The sequence below is a fragment of the Terrapene carolina genome, unplaced genomic scaffold (genome assembly GCF_002925995.2).
Source record: "Terrapene carolina triunguis isolate 2854851 unplaced genomic scaffold, T_m_triunguis-2.0 Scaffold50838, whole genome shotgun sequence".
NCBI classification, from domain to species: domain Eukaryota; kingdom Metazoa; phylum Chordata; order Testudines; family Emydidae; genus Terrapene; species Terrapene triunguis.
In genome coordinates this window covers 6,454-22,487 of record NW_020715189.1, presented here as the reverse complement: position 1 = coordinate 22,487, position 16,034 = coordinate 6,454, and the positions used below count along the sequence as shown (strand labels likewise).

At 50.4% G+C, this 16,034-nt stretch overlaps 1 protein-coding gene across 1 annotated transcript in view; it reads right to left on the bottom strand.

Annotated features, from left to right (window-relative positions):
- The window catches only part of LOC113405781 (leucine-rich repeat-containing G-protein coupled receptor 6-like), a 29,239-nt gene extending 14,632 nt beyond the window's left edge, over positions 1–14,607 (bottom strand). Inside the window, exons 1-6 of the mRNA XM_026647031.1 lie at positions 14,560–14,607; positions 14,256–14,321; positions 11,783–11,854; positions 7,879–7,950; positions 5,732–5,857; positions 2,662–2,822 (exon numbers count right to left, since the gene is read on the bottom strand). Of these exons, the coding sequence (XP_026502816.1) occupies positions 2,662–2,822; positions 5,732–5,857; positions 7,879–7,950; positions 11,783–11,854; positions 14,256–14,321; positions 14,560–14,588 (526 nt within the window). The 5' untranslated portion in view covers positions 14,589–14,607. The remainder of the gene's footprint in view (positions 1–2,661; positions 2,823–5,731; positions 5,858–7,878; positions 7,951–11,782; positions 11,855–14,255; positions 14,322–14,559) is intronic.
- Positions 14,608–16,034: the final 1,427 nt, after the last annotated feature.

The window sequence follows — 16,034 nt, the reverse complement described above, 5'->3', positions numbered from 1 at the left end:
GCAACTTCTGACATAAAAATGGATAGAACCATGCTTTCAACGAAGCATTAATCGTGCTCTGGGTTAGCACAGCATGCCTGGCAAGGCAAGGGTGGACCTTGCATTCTCCTTAGAGTTGCAAAAAAAAGGCACAGCCCGGATTCTGCACTGTGTACAACTGTTTGGTGCCGCACCTCCGGCAGACCATGCACCTAAAACGAGCATTAGGCCTCAGCGTACAAGGGCACAGCACCAGTGGACGCCTATGCCACCTCCCTCCCTGCTGCTGATGCAGGGGGCATGGCCAGGGGTCCTTTATGTCTGACAGATCGCCTGCTACTGTATCATCCATTTGGCAGGTCTGTATGCCAGGAGACCGGCTCAGTGCACAGCAGTCCTAGGGGTAGGGGAGTAGTGTCCCCTTCTAACACACCGGGCACTTGTTGGCCCAGAAGGAGGATTGAGCCTGATCTGTTTCTCCTTTCAAGTGACTCCATAACTAGTCAATGTGCGTGGGGTCACGTATTTACACAAACACGTAAAAAATCAAGCAGTCTCCCGGCTGCACTGTGAAATGCTCTTACTTCGCTCTGTTGGTTTGGATATCAGCAGCTAAACAGGAACTGTGGGTCTCATATTTGTATTCGCCTTTATCAGAAGGTTTCCCCCTCCCACTCCCGCCTCCACCAAAGGATCCAGCTCACGCTGCTGGGGGAAGCTGCCAGTGTTTGCTTGGTGCGCAACAAACATCGATTCCTGAGAATACTGATGCATTTCATCAGGGTGAAACCTACGACGGCAGCTTTTTAGAGTGACAAAGGCAGAAGTCATGGGCTTGACCCATGGTTCCTCAGTTTTCAGGCAAATTGGGCTGTGCATGTACGTTTTAGAGCACTTTGTTAATTAAAGGCGGGTCATTTGGGTGTGTGTGGAGGGGCTTTATCTCAGGAGACCCTTGACTGCATGGTCCCAACTTTGCACCCTAAAGCTCTTTTCAAGGTAATCTGTCTAAGCATGTACATTCGGGAGTACTTTGAGACAGGTCACTTGGGAGGAGAATGTGTCTGGGGAGCCTGCCTGATCAAATCACCCCAAATTTACGCCACAAACTCTACCCCAGGCTCTCTAACGGCACACCAAATTTCAAGATGATCTGAATGCGCCTGTCAATTTTAGAGCACTGTAACCAATGGTCTTGAAACTGACATGCTCCTGTACTGGATCTGGGTTGCAGCAGCCTGCATAGCACTTTATGCAGCCAGTCTAATAACTCTGGAAATATTACAATCAGCAGCTGGCTTTTGGTGTCCTTCACGAGATGAGATCAGGGGATGTCTACTGATGTCAATTTATGTGGCTCCTGCATATATGTACCTCTCATTCCAGCTCTGGGCATAAATCAGAACCAGAACATCTTAGAGGCTGGTCATTTTTTCAGTGGGGGGGAGGGGGAGGAGGCTATATCTGCTGATCCACTGTACCAAATGACCCCAAATTTGCTCACCAACTCTATTCCTGGCTCTCATGGGCACAGCAATTTTCAAGACCTAGGCTGTTCTCAGTGGTGGCAGATGACAGAACAAGGAGTAATGGTCTCAAGTTGCAGTGGGGGAGGTTCAGGTTGGATATTAGGAAAAACTTTTTCACTAGGAGGGTGGTGAAGCACTGGAATGGGTTACCTAGGGAGGTGGTGGAATCTCCATCCTTAGAGGTTTTTAAGGTCAGACTTGACGAAGCCCTGGCTGGGATGATTTAGTTGGTGTTGGTCCTGCTTTGAGCAGGGGGCTGGACTAGATGACCTCCTGAGGTCCCTTCCAACCCTGATATTCTATGATTCTATGTGCATTTTACAGTGCTTTGAAAAACTGGCTCTGAAACAGAAAGCTTCATTCAATCTTAACTATGCTATCACTCCTGCATAATCTAGCCCCAGTATTTATCTCATCTGAGCCCACAGGCTGACAGTGTTTGCCGGATGGAGCAGTGTTTCCTTTTATTCGTGCCTGACTGTGGGCCACTTTTGCCTGATGTTTTGATCGCCAGGCACAAAAGGATTGTTTTTCATTGTACCCTCTGTGATTTCCAATCCTTGTTCCAGTTCTGTGCTTTATGCTTTCTCGTCCTTCTTTATTCTCTTACAAGCAGTATTCACCCTGAGCGGTGTCCTTATCTGGTGTGTTACACTAGAGACAGAGATGCTGCATGATCAGCATTCTGCCCGGCAGTTGCACTGTCACAGGATGACCAAATGGCCCAGTCACTAACTCAGGTCAGATTGTTTGAGGGGAGAAATAGTCCTGAAAGTAAAAGAATTGTGGGAGGGGACTGCTCTTTCCTAAATGTGAGGCCACCAGGGAGCCTGCCCCCCAGCTGCTGACGAGTTCCAGGCCATTCTGTCCAATCCAGGCTGTTTTGGAGATTCCAGCCTAGCTCCACTGGGCCCTTAGACAGTGACACTGATTGCAGCCCAAAGTGTCAGCATCCAGGAAATGATACACCCCCTGACCAGCCAGACATGGAAAACTGTGGGCCTGCTTCTATTTTACACTGATCTAATGCCAATCATTGCCTTCGCTGGAGTTCTTCCTGATGTACCCCAGTGTAAGAGAATGCAGAATCAGGCCCAAATATACAGCCAAACCTGGCCTATGAATTGATCACAGCTCAGCCTAATTTACTTACAGTGGTTATCAGCATGACCCGGAAACAACCCCATGCTCCTCTTGTGGGTATCCTCATCTTCCGGGCTCATGTCTTCTGTCTCCCACTGGCTGGATACCTTGAAGAAGTTGCTACAGACTCCATAGGCGCAGCACTGGTAGGCATAGGGCACTTCTAGGATTCTACGGAGGGGAAAAGCAGGTCTCTTAGCTACTTCATGTGGACTGTGTTGGAATTGCAAGCTATCGCTTGAAGAGTGGGGAGAGTTTCCTGCTTGCAGGCAATGGGGCTCTATAGCAAAGCCTGCAATGTGGGTCAGCCTGGAAAGAGGCAGCTTAAAAGCCAGGTTGGGAGAGTTGTGCCTTAGGGAGCAGCCTGTTTTTGTTCTCTCTGCTTTTTGGATTCTTGTGTGTTATCGTTCTGGAGTCCAAGAAACAACGTTATGTTACGTTGCAACCTTTCAGTGAGGTTTCTCTGTGTGTGTGTGCTGAGAATGTAACACGTCACTGTTCGTGAAACCAAGGGCCTGATTTCCCATTGCCCTACGCTCGGTGCAGTCAGTGCAAAATGCGACTAAACCAGGATGGGGGGCGCTCTGCATCCTTTGCCCTGCTGTAAGTGACTCAGGCAGCACAGGGCAGGAGTAGGTGGGTGTCCTGTTCCTGAACCGATTAGTACACATGTCCAGGATCCAAAGAACAAGTTAAAAGCAAGTATTTAACCTCACAGCAAGCTGAGGACATTGTGACAACATGGCTAAGTGTCATGCGCGTACTTCCCAGCTTCACCTTGCTTTACAAGTAATAACTCATGACTCCCCTTGGGAGCCAGATGGCTGAGTGCTACCCTCCCTGGCCCTCAAGCAGGTGCCTGTGTCTTGGGGGGTGTATTTTTACCCTTTTTGCCGACTGTTTGGAAGGTGCACAAACTACAGAGCCGCCCTGGGGCAGTCTGCTACTGGAGCACCTCACGCTGTGGCTTGGTTGTGCCTCTCACCTGAGTGACCTTCCAGTATGTGGAGTAGCTTGTTCTTCTGAAAATGCAACTTAGGATCCCAGTCCTCAGGCCAGGCCTCCACTGTGCCCTCAGCCCACAGCGTGTCACCCAACACCGGCTGGATGCTCAGCTCCCATTACAGTCCCTAGATGATGCCCCAGTGCTACCTGCACCTGCCCAGGCTCTTGAGAACATTGCATGTGCACCTCACTTTGGCGGAGGCATCGAGACGGTAGCTATCCAGCATGGTGATGGACTCACCAAAAACTCTGAGGATGAGGGGGACTCGGGCACAGGGGTTAGATTAGAATCAGAAGTCGGGGATACCCCAACTAGCTCTGCCAGCCCTATGGCCCTGGGTCATGCCCTGCCAGCCCACTCAAGGAAGCCTAGCTATGTTTCTCGAATTCAGCGAGATACCTGAATGCAGCTGACTGCTAATCAGAAGCAGGGCCAGTAATTACATCCTGTATTACAAGGTCAATTAAACTGCAGCTGAATATCATCAGAGTTAAATATCAGGGCTATCAGGCTGAAATGGCACTTCCACCACTGACAGCAAATGCCTGCTTCGTTTCTGGAAGCCAGTAAAGCCTGGCAATCCAGTCGAGACAGTCTTCAGTTTTTCCGGCAGTTAAGGTCTTTTGACAGGATTAGTAAATCTGGGGAAACTCTATAGTCTAAAAATATGGTTTCGTTTTAAGTTACCAAACATTTCTGGCCGAGCCCCGGGAGGCGATGGGAACTCTGTATACAGATCTGCTTCCTGTTGTAAACTCCAGATTAAATCCTATTACCAAAAGGTGGTAAGAAAGTGAAGATCCTTAGGAGGTGGCTAAGAACTGTTTCCAGATGCCCCCATCAGAAAGGGCAGCAATTAGGATTGATACGGTCTCTCTAGCACTGGCAAGCCGATGTTTTGGAAAGATCAGTGGGTGCACAGGCTGAGTCTGAGTCGAAGGCCCACCTTCCCCATGTCAGTTACACCGATGTAAATCCAAACCAGCTAAATGGACATCACTAGGGTTAGTCTGGATTCACACCATTGCCTGGGAGAGCTGAATTTGGCCCAATGTCACTGCATGGTATTAGCCTGCATGTCAGGACATGGGATATAACAAGCCATCCAATTTTTCTGGGCTACCTCTTGGGAAACAGCCACAGAACAGGATGCTGCTATAACAAGGCAGGGATCAAGAGAGAGAGAGCCTCTGGGGTCACATTGACGAGGCAGATTTAAAAGGCAGTGTGCGGCTTATCCCCACCAATCCCTCAGCTGCAAACACCAACATTTTTAAAAACGGCCTCTGATGCTGGCAGCCTCCATTTTTGGAAGCCCAACTTGAGACACTTTGGGTCTGATTTGCATAGGTACCGAGACCCCGTGGCTCCAGCTTGGAGCATACACCACCTCTGAAAACCACCCAATAACAAGGACTCCCCAAATCAGAGGCCACTTTTGAAAAATGCTGGCCTTCACCTCCGAGTCAGGGCATGAATGTGGCTCGGACACGAGCCACAGCTCACTGTGACAAGGGGACGGCGCTAAGAACTCACTGCTAACATAGGTGCTGAGGGTCGCCAGCGCCGCTGGGAACACAAAGCCGGCATTCCCAGTGCAGAGGTGGCCTCGGTGCCTTATGCAGCATTGTCTTGTTTAGCTGCTTAATGTGACCCCTTCGGGCGGCTCATTAATCCATAGCAGACAAGACCCGGCCACACAAACAGCGTTTACTGAAGGAAAGCTGGATGTCATTAGCTAGAACTGGCTTCTGAGAATGTTTTCCGCTCAGAGACGCCCCAGGCTCACGCCCCTGGCTTCACGAGCTCTGCTTGTGTGTGTGTTTGGCGGATGTGAGCAATGGGACGTTAAGCGGAACATCGGTTTCCCACGGAAGGCTCGGAAGGATGGATGCGGAGTGTTAGCATGAAGCTGGGCTTTCTCGACCTGCCGGCCTGGAAGAATGGCAGGAAAATGTCCAGTAAACAAGGAGAGCAGGAGTCTGATTGAAATAAACAAATAAAGGCCCATTGGCGAGACCCACATGGAGCTCGGAGGATAAAGGTGAACCAGGCACCCAGAGCCAAACCATACCTCATCTTAGGGAAGCTTTCTTTGCTGAAGGGTTCAGACAGCGCTGGGTTGCCTTGGAGCTTCAGATGGGTCAGTCCACCCAAACCATTCAGCGGCAGGGTTACCAGCTGGTTGTCGGTCAAATCTCTGTTGTAGTGAAAAGAAGGAGGGGCAGCAGGATTAGGGGTTTGCTGATCAGAGGTGTGTTAACCAAGAGAGGCTGGACAGCTCTGCAGATGGCCCATGGTCATCTTGACCTGGCGGATGTCCAAAATATGATACTGAAATGGAGAGGGCAGGAAGTGTTGCTGGGCGCTGACTGGGGGCCAGTCCCAATTTGGGGATGAATGAAAAGATACAGCAATCATTAGGGGAGTGCCGTCGCCAGGGGTGCCGAGGGGCCATGGCCCTCCCACTTGTTGAAAGTGGACAGGCCTGGGCCATCCCCTTTTCGCCACAGGCCTAGCCCCTGCCCCTCCTCTTCCCCCTGAGGCCCTGCCCCCCGGCAAGGCCAGAAGCTGGAGCCCGGTCGGGGTAAGAGCTGTGTGGGCAGCTGTGGCAAGCCGTGGACCCTCCACCTGCCCTGGTTGGGAGTGCTGGGGGTGGGGACACAGGCCAGGGGCTGCTCTCAGGCCCCCCCACCCCAGGCAGGTGGAGGGGCCTGGGCTTCCCGGTTCAGCGCCAGCTTCCGGCTTGGCCAGGGGGCGGGGCCTTGGGGGGTAGAGGAGGGGCAGGGCCACAGAGTGGGCGGGGCCTTGTTGCCTCCCACTATTAGGAAGACTCCGTCACTGCTGGCCATTGCTGTAAGCTCTACTTTGGTTTTCTACCTTGCTCTCGTAATCATGGTATTAGAATGCCTTGATCTGCTCCCCCGCTCCCATCATCCATCACTTCCCATTTTCTTGAGGTCTTATAAATTAGACGATTTTCTGGGTTTGGGTCTTGGAAGGCCAATTAGCGTGGCAAAGCACTATCTCTGGTATTTTCCACATGACATCAAAAGTAGGGTCCTACCCCTGATTGCAATCACGTACTCAGTTTGCTGACGCTCTGCCCATACATTAGCTTCAGCTATAGGGTGAAGTCTTTCGTTCATCCCCTGATCAGCTACAGCATGGACAGCCGCAGCCCAAGCGTACTCATCCTGCCCTGTTAACGCGGCTCAGTCCTGACCTAGGGTGAGACTTTGCCTCAGCTCTCTAGTGAAGGGGTCAGAGTGTGTCCCATTCAAACTCAGCCCTTGGCCCCCTGCTCAGGCTGCTACCCAGCAATTCTGGGGACTGGACACCTGTCCGTTAGCAACAGAGACCAACGGATCTTTGCACGTAAGCTACTGAATGGTCATCAGACGATGATGACTTTTGGTCAATACCCATCCCCTGATACGTTTAGACTGGTGAGCTATCACTAGCTTCACGGCAGGATCATGGCATGGAAGAAGGCTGAATAAGAAGAGGAAGGCCCCAGATCCTCAAAAGTATTTAGGATCCTAACTCCCAACGAAAGCAACCTTTGAGGAGCGGGGTCTAAGTCCCGTGTTGATATAGCATCCACGCTGATCATTAGCAAAAGGTGTCTAGGGAAAATATGGACCCCATGGGAGGTAAATGGGCAGGGACCTTGAGGGTTTGTGCCTATCTCTGCAGCATGGGGTGCAGGTCACTTGCTATGCTCATCTGAGTATCTCACCAAATCCAATCCCTGCCATTGTAGGCCTTGGGCACTGGTGCACCTTGGTCCCTCCTATTCTCTGCCTGTGGCACATAACAGTTGAGTCCCCTGAGGGCAGTAATACCTTGTTTTAATTCTGGTTGTGGAGCTTGGGATGGAGGTGGCTGGGTGGTGTTTAGTGGCCTGTGATTCACAGGAGGTCAGACTGGATGATTTGTGTGTCCCTTCCGGACTTAAACTCTGTGACTCTTTCTGGAGCTTCAAGATTTCACTTGAGAGGCACGTTCAGGTGCATGTGTTTTCATGAGCACCACAGCAACCATGCAGGGCCCACCAAGGCATCCTGTCTGCCAGTCTGTCTGTGTGGGCATTTATACCACACTCATCACTGGCGTGTGTGAGCATCTTTGCCCAGCCCCCTTTCTGCGAGGGAACCTGAGGTCCCCACAACAGCACTTTCCTTGTCCCACTGCAGGAGTAATCTCGAAGCAACTTACAGCTTGGTGAGCGAGTGGAGGGTCGCAAAGGCCTCCGGATGAATCGACTGGATGTAATTCCAACTCAGGTCTCTGCAAGGCAAGTACATGGCGGTGAGAGGGGCTGAGGAGAATGGTGGGGTGCCTGTGAATGGGGAAGCTATCGAGATTGGTAGGCCAAGATGTGAAACCCAGCCACTACCCCTTCAAATCTCAATGTCCAAGCTCCCCTGGTCCTCACCACGCCCTGGGGAGACCCCTCTCTTACTGAGGAAGGCCAAATTCTCATCAGCCCAGACCGGATCCCCAGTAAAACCTCTTGAGTCCCCTCTGCTGGCATGTGCATTCTCCTTTTCCTCTCCCCATGTCCCTTCTTCCCTCCCTCCATTCTCCCCCAGGCTGCTGGGACTCTGGGTGTTATCACTGAATGTCCTGGGCTCTCTCTCAGCAAGGAAGCCATCCGAAATCAAGCCAGATCCGTACCCCCTGGAGCTTTGGAATCCAGCTCCGTTAGGGCGAAGGCTGCACAGCCCCTGTCAGGGCCCAAGTTGGCTGGCCCCTGAGGAAAGATTCCCCCCCCCCCCCCCCCCTGAGCTTCTTTCTGCAAGTTTGGGGATTTTTGCATTGAAATACTAAACTCCGAGGTACTGGCAGCTCACGGCTTCCCCTTAGTGCCAAAGCAGCAGGCTACTGGCCCTGTACCCTCTGCTCCCGGTACAGTGACCCTACAGGGAGGCCCCCAGGAATGGGCAAGCAGGGCCGGAATCTGTAGGGCTCGGGTGTGCAAGTGTGTGCGAAGTGCTGGTGTGCACGCATTAGCATGCATGGCGCGAATGGATGGGGTTAGTGGGCAGTTGTGTGTCCGTATGAGTTTGTGTGTGTGTAGTTAGTACACATGGGATACAGTGGGTGAATGTGTGTGGTTAGTAGCTGTGGCATGTGTGGTGTACACTACAGCATCTGTGTGCAGTTGGTAGGTGTAGTAAGTAGTGTGCAAATGTGTGTGGTTAGTATGTGCAGGGTGTAGCGTCTGTGTGTTTGTGTAGTTAGTACAGGTGCTGCATAGTGTGCATATGTTTGTGTGTGATTAGCACGTGTGGTATTTCTGTGGGGTTAATATGTGTGGTTAGTGTATGTGATGTGTGTACGGAGGGCATCTGTGTATTTGTGGTGCACACATACATATATTAATGTGTGTGTTTTCTGCCCTGTGCTTCATTCACTTCCATTCACTATAACAGGACCGCTTGGAAATAGTGACCATAATATAACATTTAACATTCCTGTGGTGTGAAGAACACCTCAACAGCCCAACACTGTGGCATTTAATTTCAGAAAGGGGAACTATGCAAAAATGAGGGGGTTAGTTAAACAGAAATTAAAAGGTACAGTGACTAGACTGAAATCCTTGCAAGCTGCATGAACACTTTTCAAAGACATCGTAATAGAGGCCCAACTTAAATGTATACCCCAAATTAAAAAACATAGTAAAAGAACTAAAAAAGAGCCACTGTGGCTTAACAACCATGTAAAAGAAGCAGTGAGAGATAAAAAGGCATCTTTTAAAAAGTGGAAGTCAAATCTTAGTGAGGTAAATAGAAAGGAGCATAAACACTGCCAAATTAAGTGTAAAAATGTAATAAGAAAAGCCAAAGAGGAGTTTGAAGAACGGCTAGCCAAAAACTCAAAAGGTAATAACAAAATGTTTTTTAAGTACATCAGAAGCAGGAAGCCTGCTAAACAACCAGTGGGGCCCCTGGATGATGGAGATACAAAAGGAGCGCTTAAAGACGATAAAGTCATTGCGGAGAAACTAAATGAATTCTTTGCTTCAGTCTTCACGGCTGAGGATGTTAGGGAGATTCCCAAACCTGAGCTGTCCTTTGTAGGTGACAAATCTGAGGAATTGTTACAGGTTGAAGTGTCATTAGAGGAGGTTTTGGAATTAATTCATAAACTTAACAGTAACAAGTCACCGGGACCAGATGGCATTCACCCAAGAGTTCTGAAAGAACTCAAATGTGAAATTGCAGAACTATTAACTAGGTTTTGTAACCTGTCCTTCAAATCAGCTTCTGTACCCAATGACTGGAAGATAGCTAATGTAATGCCAATATTTAAAAAGGGGTCTAGAGGTGATCCCGGCAATTACAGACCGGTAAGTCTAACATCAGTACTGGGCAAATTAGTTGAAACAATAGTAAAGAATAAAATTGTCAGACACATAGAAGAACATAACTTGTTGGGCAAAAGTCGACATGGTTTCTGTAAAGGGAAATCATGTCTTACTAATCTATTAGAGTTCCTTGAAGGGATCAACAAACATGTGGACAAGGGGGAACCAGTGAACATAGTGTACTTAGATTTCCAGAAAGCCTTTGACAAGGTCCCTCACCAAAGGCTCTTACGTAAATTAAGCTGTCATGGGATAAGAGGGAAGATCCTTTCATGGATTGAGAACTGGTTAGAAGACAGAGAACAAAGGGTAGGAATTAATGGTAAATTCTCAGAATGGAGAGGGGTAACTAGTGGTGTTCCCCAAGGGTCAGGCCTAAGACCAGTCCTATTCAACTTATTCATAACTGATCTGGAGAAAGGAGTAAACAGTGAGGTTGCAAAGTTTGCAGACGATACTAAACTGCTCAAGATAGTTAAGACCAAAGCAGACTGCGAAGAACTTCAAAAAGATCTCACAAAACTAAGTGATTGGGCAATAAAATGGCAAATGAAATTTAATGTGGATAAATGTAAAGTAATGCACACTGGAAAAAATAACAACAACTATACATACAATATGATGGGGATTAATTTAGCTACAACTAAACAGGAAAAAGATCTCGGCGTCATCGTGGATAGTTCTCTGAAGATGTCCATGCAGTGTGCAGCGGCAGTCAAAAAAGCAAACAGGATGTTAGGAATCATTTAAAAAGGGATCGAGAATAAGACGGAGAATATCTTATTGCCCTTATATAAATCCATGGTACGCCCACATCTTGAATACTGCGTACAGATGTGGTCTCCTCATCTCAAAAAAGATATACTGGCATTAGAAAAGGTTCCGAAAAGGGCAACTAAAATGATTGGAGTTTGGAACGGGTCCCACATGAGGCAAGATTAAAGAGGCTAGGACTTTTCAGCTTGGAAAAGAGGAGACTAATGGGGGATATGATAGAGGTATATAAAATCATGAGTGGTGTGGAGAAAGTGAATAAGGAAAAGTTATTTACTTGTTCCCATAATATAAGAACTAGGGGCCACCAAATGAAATTAATGGGCAGCAGGTTTAAAACAAATAAAAGGAAGTTCTTCTTCACACAGAGCACAGTCAATCTGTGGAACTCCTTGCCTGAGGAGGTTGTGAAGGCTAGGACCATAACAGGGTTTAAAAGAGAACTAGATAAATTCATGGAGGTTAAGTCCATTAATGGCTATTAGCCAGGATGGGTAAGGAATGGTGTCCCTAGCCTCTGTTTGTCAGAGGGTGGAGATGGATGGCAAGAGAGAGATCACTTGATGATTACCTGTTAGGTTCACTCCCTCTGGGGCACCTGACAGTGGCCACTGTTGGCAGACAGGATACTGGGCTGGATGGACCTTTGGTCTGACCCAGTATGGTCATTCTTATGCACTGCCATTATTGGCATGATCTGCACCCAGCCACTGCCAGAGTCCATGAGTTCTCTGCCTGGAGCTGGTTTTCACCAGCTCAAAGGGCTTTTATCCCATGTGCCCGTATAGCCCTGTGGTCCATTGCTTCCCCTGGGCGGGTGTTTGGGACCCAAGAGCCAAGCAGTGCAAGCAAAGCTTTCAGGTCTGGGACTGCGTGAGCACCCTGCACACACCTGGCAGTGAGCCCACAGTTCCCCTTCCTCACAACAAAGAGCCCCGCAGTTTCCAGTGCCGGCGGAGCCAGAGCTGTACTCACATGGAGCGCAGGGCCGCGAGCTGCCCAAAGGTGTCTGCTCTGATTTCATGGATCCTGTTGTGCTGGAGGCCTCTGAAAAGACAGAGAGGCTGGCATGAGAGAGAGGATCTCTCCGGGCCCCCTGGCAGCAGAAGAAAGCTTGTCAACCCTGCTCTTATTTCAAGGGGTGAGCGGGTCAGGACACAAAGCAACCCAAACCCAGCCCTCTCCCAAGCACCACGCTGGGTCTCAGACAGCGTTCCCTTTCACACACACAACCCCCCACCCCCACAGCAAAAGAACCATCTGTCTGGGCTTGTCAAAGGCTCCCGCGTTCCCAGCCTTTCCGGGCCGCTGCTCCCATTCCATGCACCCTCCCACCATGGAGCTTGGGTGCTCCACAACAGTGCAAAGCTTGGAGGCGGTGAGTCAGAATGCGTGCCCCGAATGGCTCTTCGCTATAGGGCTAGACAGTGACTGACGCTAGCGTGAGAGTGAGTGTGTGTGTGTGTGTGCGCGCACACTCACTTGCAAGGAGCAGATTCAATCCAGCCCTTCACAAAGAGCCATTCAGAGGCGTGAGCTCTGACCCACCATCTCCAAATCCCATGCTTTGCACCCTCTTTAAGTCTCAGCCACGTACCATGTGCAAGCCCTATCCCTGCATTCCCCTGAATGCAATGACCACGCCCCCGGCAACCCAGGGCACAAGCCACCCAAGGGGGTGGGAAGGTATCATGGCCCTGGCTGGAGCCATGCTGCACTGGCTTATGGAACCATACACTCCCCATGCACTCCGGGAGGTGCGATCCTTTCACGGAGCTCTTCTCTGCACTGCCCACAAGACCAGCTCGTATTCGCAGCCCAGTCTGTCTCTAAGTCACACATTCAGAAAGGCCAGAGGAGCCATTCTGAGCATCTGCTCTGACTTGCTGCATAACCTCACCCAGGGATCCCTGCATCCAGCCCATAAGTTGCGGTCGAGCTAGAGCAGAGTTTCTAGATAGAGACACCCAATCTTGCTGTAAAGACTCCAGCTGATGAAGACTCCACCACGCCCCTAAGGGGAATCCATGCTTCACAAGCAATTCCATCTGTCCTGCTGTGAGTGGGCATCCTACCCTCCCTTCCTCTTGCCTACTGAAACACATTCAAGCATCTCATCTTCAGCTGTAATGCTTTGGAGGACTCACCCTCAGCCCTCATGTCTGTCTGCTCCCCTGCCAGGTCTCTGTGCTGTTCCCGAGCATCTCTTGGTTCAGGCTGTCTGCAGACTCAGGCAGACCCCATGACCGATTAAACTCAGTTTCTATTTTCAAGGTTTTCTCCCCAACCATAAAGGCTAGACACATATCATTTTAAATGAAAGGTCCGATTGTGGAGCACAGCTCTACGGCAAGTGGGTGAATTCCACAGCCAATTCTGCAGCTGTAGAATCGCAGGATACCTGGGCCCAAGGCAAATTCAATGGGATATAGGTACCTAACTCGCTTAGGCCCTTTTGAAAATCTTAACCTTAGCTACCATGGTGATAGGGGTCCTATTAATGCCATCGGCTGGAATAGATCAGAGGATGCTCAGATGGGGAATTAAACTTTATATGAAGTTAAAGCAGAGCTGAATGCAATCAAGCCCTTCTTTCTCCTTCTGGGGCTGGGATCTCTCCGGAGAAGGCTCCTTGTGGGTTAAGCTCCTTGGGGCAGGGAGCATCTCCTTGTTCTATGTTTGTACAGCACCTAGCACAACGGGCCTTGGTCCATGGCTGGGGTGACTATTCCACATAATAGGGATAGCTCAGTGGTTTGAGCATTGGCCTGCTAAATGCAGGGTTGTGAGTTCAATCCTTGAGGGCAGGACCGGCTCAAGGTACCAGCTTAACAAGCAGGTTCCTGGGGCAGCCAAGGGAGAGGGGCGGCACCTGTGGCAATTTGGGGACGGCAGGTCCCTCACTTCCTCTAGGAGCGAAGGACCTGCCGATCACAGCTTTTTTTTTTTTTTTTTCCCCCCCAATTGCCGCCGCTGATCGCGATCACGGCTTTTTTTTTTTTTTTTTGCTTGGGGCGGCAGAAATGCTGGAGCCGGCCCTGCTTGAGGGGGGGCCACGTAGGGATCTGGGGCAGAATCAGTACTTGGTCCTGCTAGTGAAGGCAGGGGGCTAGACTTGATGACGTTTCAGGGTCCCTTCCAGCTCTATGAGGTAGGTATATCTCCATATATAATAACACTAATTCTCAGTGCACCCCAGATGGTGCTGGGCCCTTAGCACAGCCTCTCTTGCTTATTTCAGGGGATCTGAGTCCAGTGTTAGTGAACTGAACTTTTCACCCCCAACATGGATTTGAGTCCTGGCAAAACCCCGGCTGAGTTTTTATCTCCTTGGATCTGGATCTCCCACGCCTTGCTCAGTCCCTCGGGTCTCCTCCGAGCCAGGACCGCCTCAAGAGGGCCCCCCGCCCCCGAACCAAGCTTTGAAGGAGGGAATCTCTCGACTCACATTTCTTCCAGCCGCTGGCACCTGTGGAAACTGGGCAGCTCCTCGATTTGATTGTGCGAGAGCTCGCTGTGGGAAAGGAATGCCACAGACATGGCAGGAGATTAAAAGCAAAGCAGGCCATCCCGAGAGCATTCTTGGAAAGCAGATATTGCTAAGGAGGGGAGCGGACTGACCTCGGGCCGTGCAGCTGGGGAAAGCAGGAAACCCCGGCACAGAGGCAGATCTGCTCTCCGCACACCTGACACTTGGCACTGATTTCCTCGTTCATTTCCTTGCATTGTGCACAGCTTGCTCAATGGCTCACCTGCTCACCCAGCCCCAGCGCAGCTCCATCCGTCACATACGAGCCGCTTCTACCGCTGGGGATTGGCTTTTCTTGAGGGGCAGGGCTGCGTAGCTCTCCCCACCCAGCCCCCGCCCCAGAGGCAGCGGCAACATTTGGGGAGGCCTGCATGAAGCCTTGCCTTTGCACAGACAGAGCAGGGAATTGTGCATGTCAAGGCTCCCCTCCTGCACCTGGGGATGGATGAGCGCGGCAGATGCACTTTCAGAGGCCAGGAGACATGTTAGCTCACAGGGTAGTCAGGGTGGTGGTGGTGGTGCCTGTTCTCAGGCACTGCACATGCACCAAGCTGCACCACCGGCCTGATCCTGATTTTGAACCCTTCTCTGGGAGGACGGCATGTTCAGTGTATCATTACAGCCAGTGCAGGATGTTCCTGCCTGTCAGCTGCATCTCCCCCATTCCAGGACGTCATTCAAAATGTGATTCCCCCCCCCAAGTCCTTGCTGGGCCATCTGTGCCCCACACTCAGGGCCGGCTCCAGCTTTTTTGCCGCCCCAAGCGGCGAAGCGGGAAAAAAAAAAAAGATAAAGCCGCAATTGGCGGCACTTCGGCGGCAGCTCTACCGCGCCGCTTCATTCTTCGGCGGCAATTTGGCGGCGGGTCCTTCGCTCCGAGAGGCACTAAGGGACCCGTCGCTGAATTGCCGCCAAAGACCCGGACGTGCCGCCCCTTTCCATTGGCCGCCCCCAAGCACCTGCTTTCTTCGCTGGTGCTTGGAGCCGGCCCTGCCCACACTGCACCAGTCACAAGCATTTGCCCTCAAACTCCCCCCCCGTACAACCGTTAGTCCTTATACTTTGTACTTCTATGGCACTGTCCAGCCCAGAATCTTAACACACTTTACAAACATTAACTATGCCTCCTGTGAGCTATTTTCCTCACTGTAGAGGTGGGGAAACTGAGGCATAGAGTGATGAAGTGACTTGCCCAAAGACGTACAGTCAGTGACAGAGCCAGGCACAAAGTCCCCGAGTCCTGACTCCTAGCAGGTTCAATTCTTAATTCAGCCACAGGCTTCCTGTGTGACCTTGTGGCAGTCATTTAGTCTCTTTGGGCCTCAGTTCCCCATCTGTACAATGGGGCTAATAGCACTGTCCTGCCTCACAGGGATGTGTGAGGATAAATACATTAAAATTGTGAGGTGCTCAGATACCATGGTGATGAAGGCCAGAAAAGTACCTTAGAGAGAGAGAGAACTAGTCTCCTGCTTTAACCACTAGACAACTCTACCATACCACACAGACATTGACCCTTGCTTTGCCTGACCTGAGAGCACTATAAAAAAGGGAGAATTAACCAACAGCCTTTCTGTCTCCCATCAATAATGAATAGAATTAATGGCCTGAGGCAGAGAAAAGACACCAAGGAAAATATTAGAGAAAGAGGCAAAACCATCTAGTTCACAGAGGAGAGGAAAGCATGATTGGTAAAGC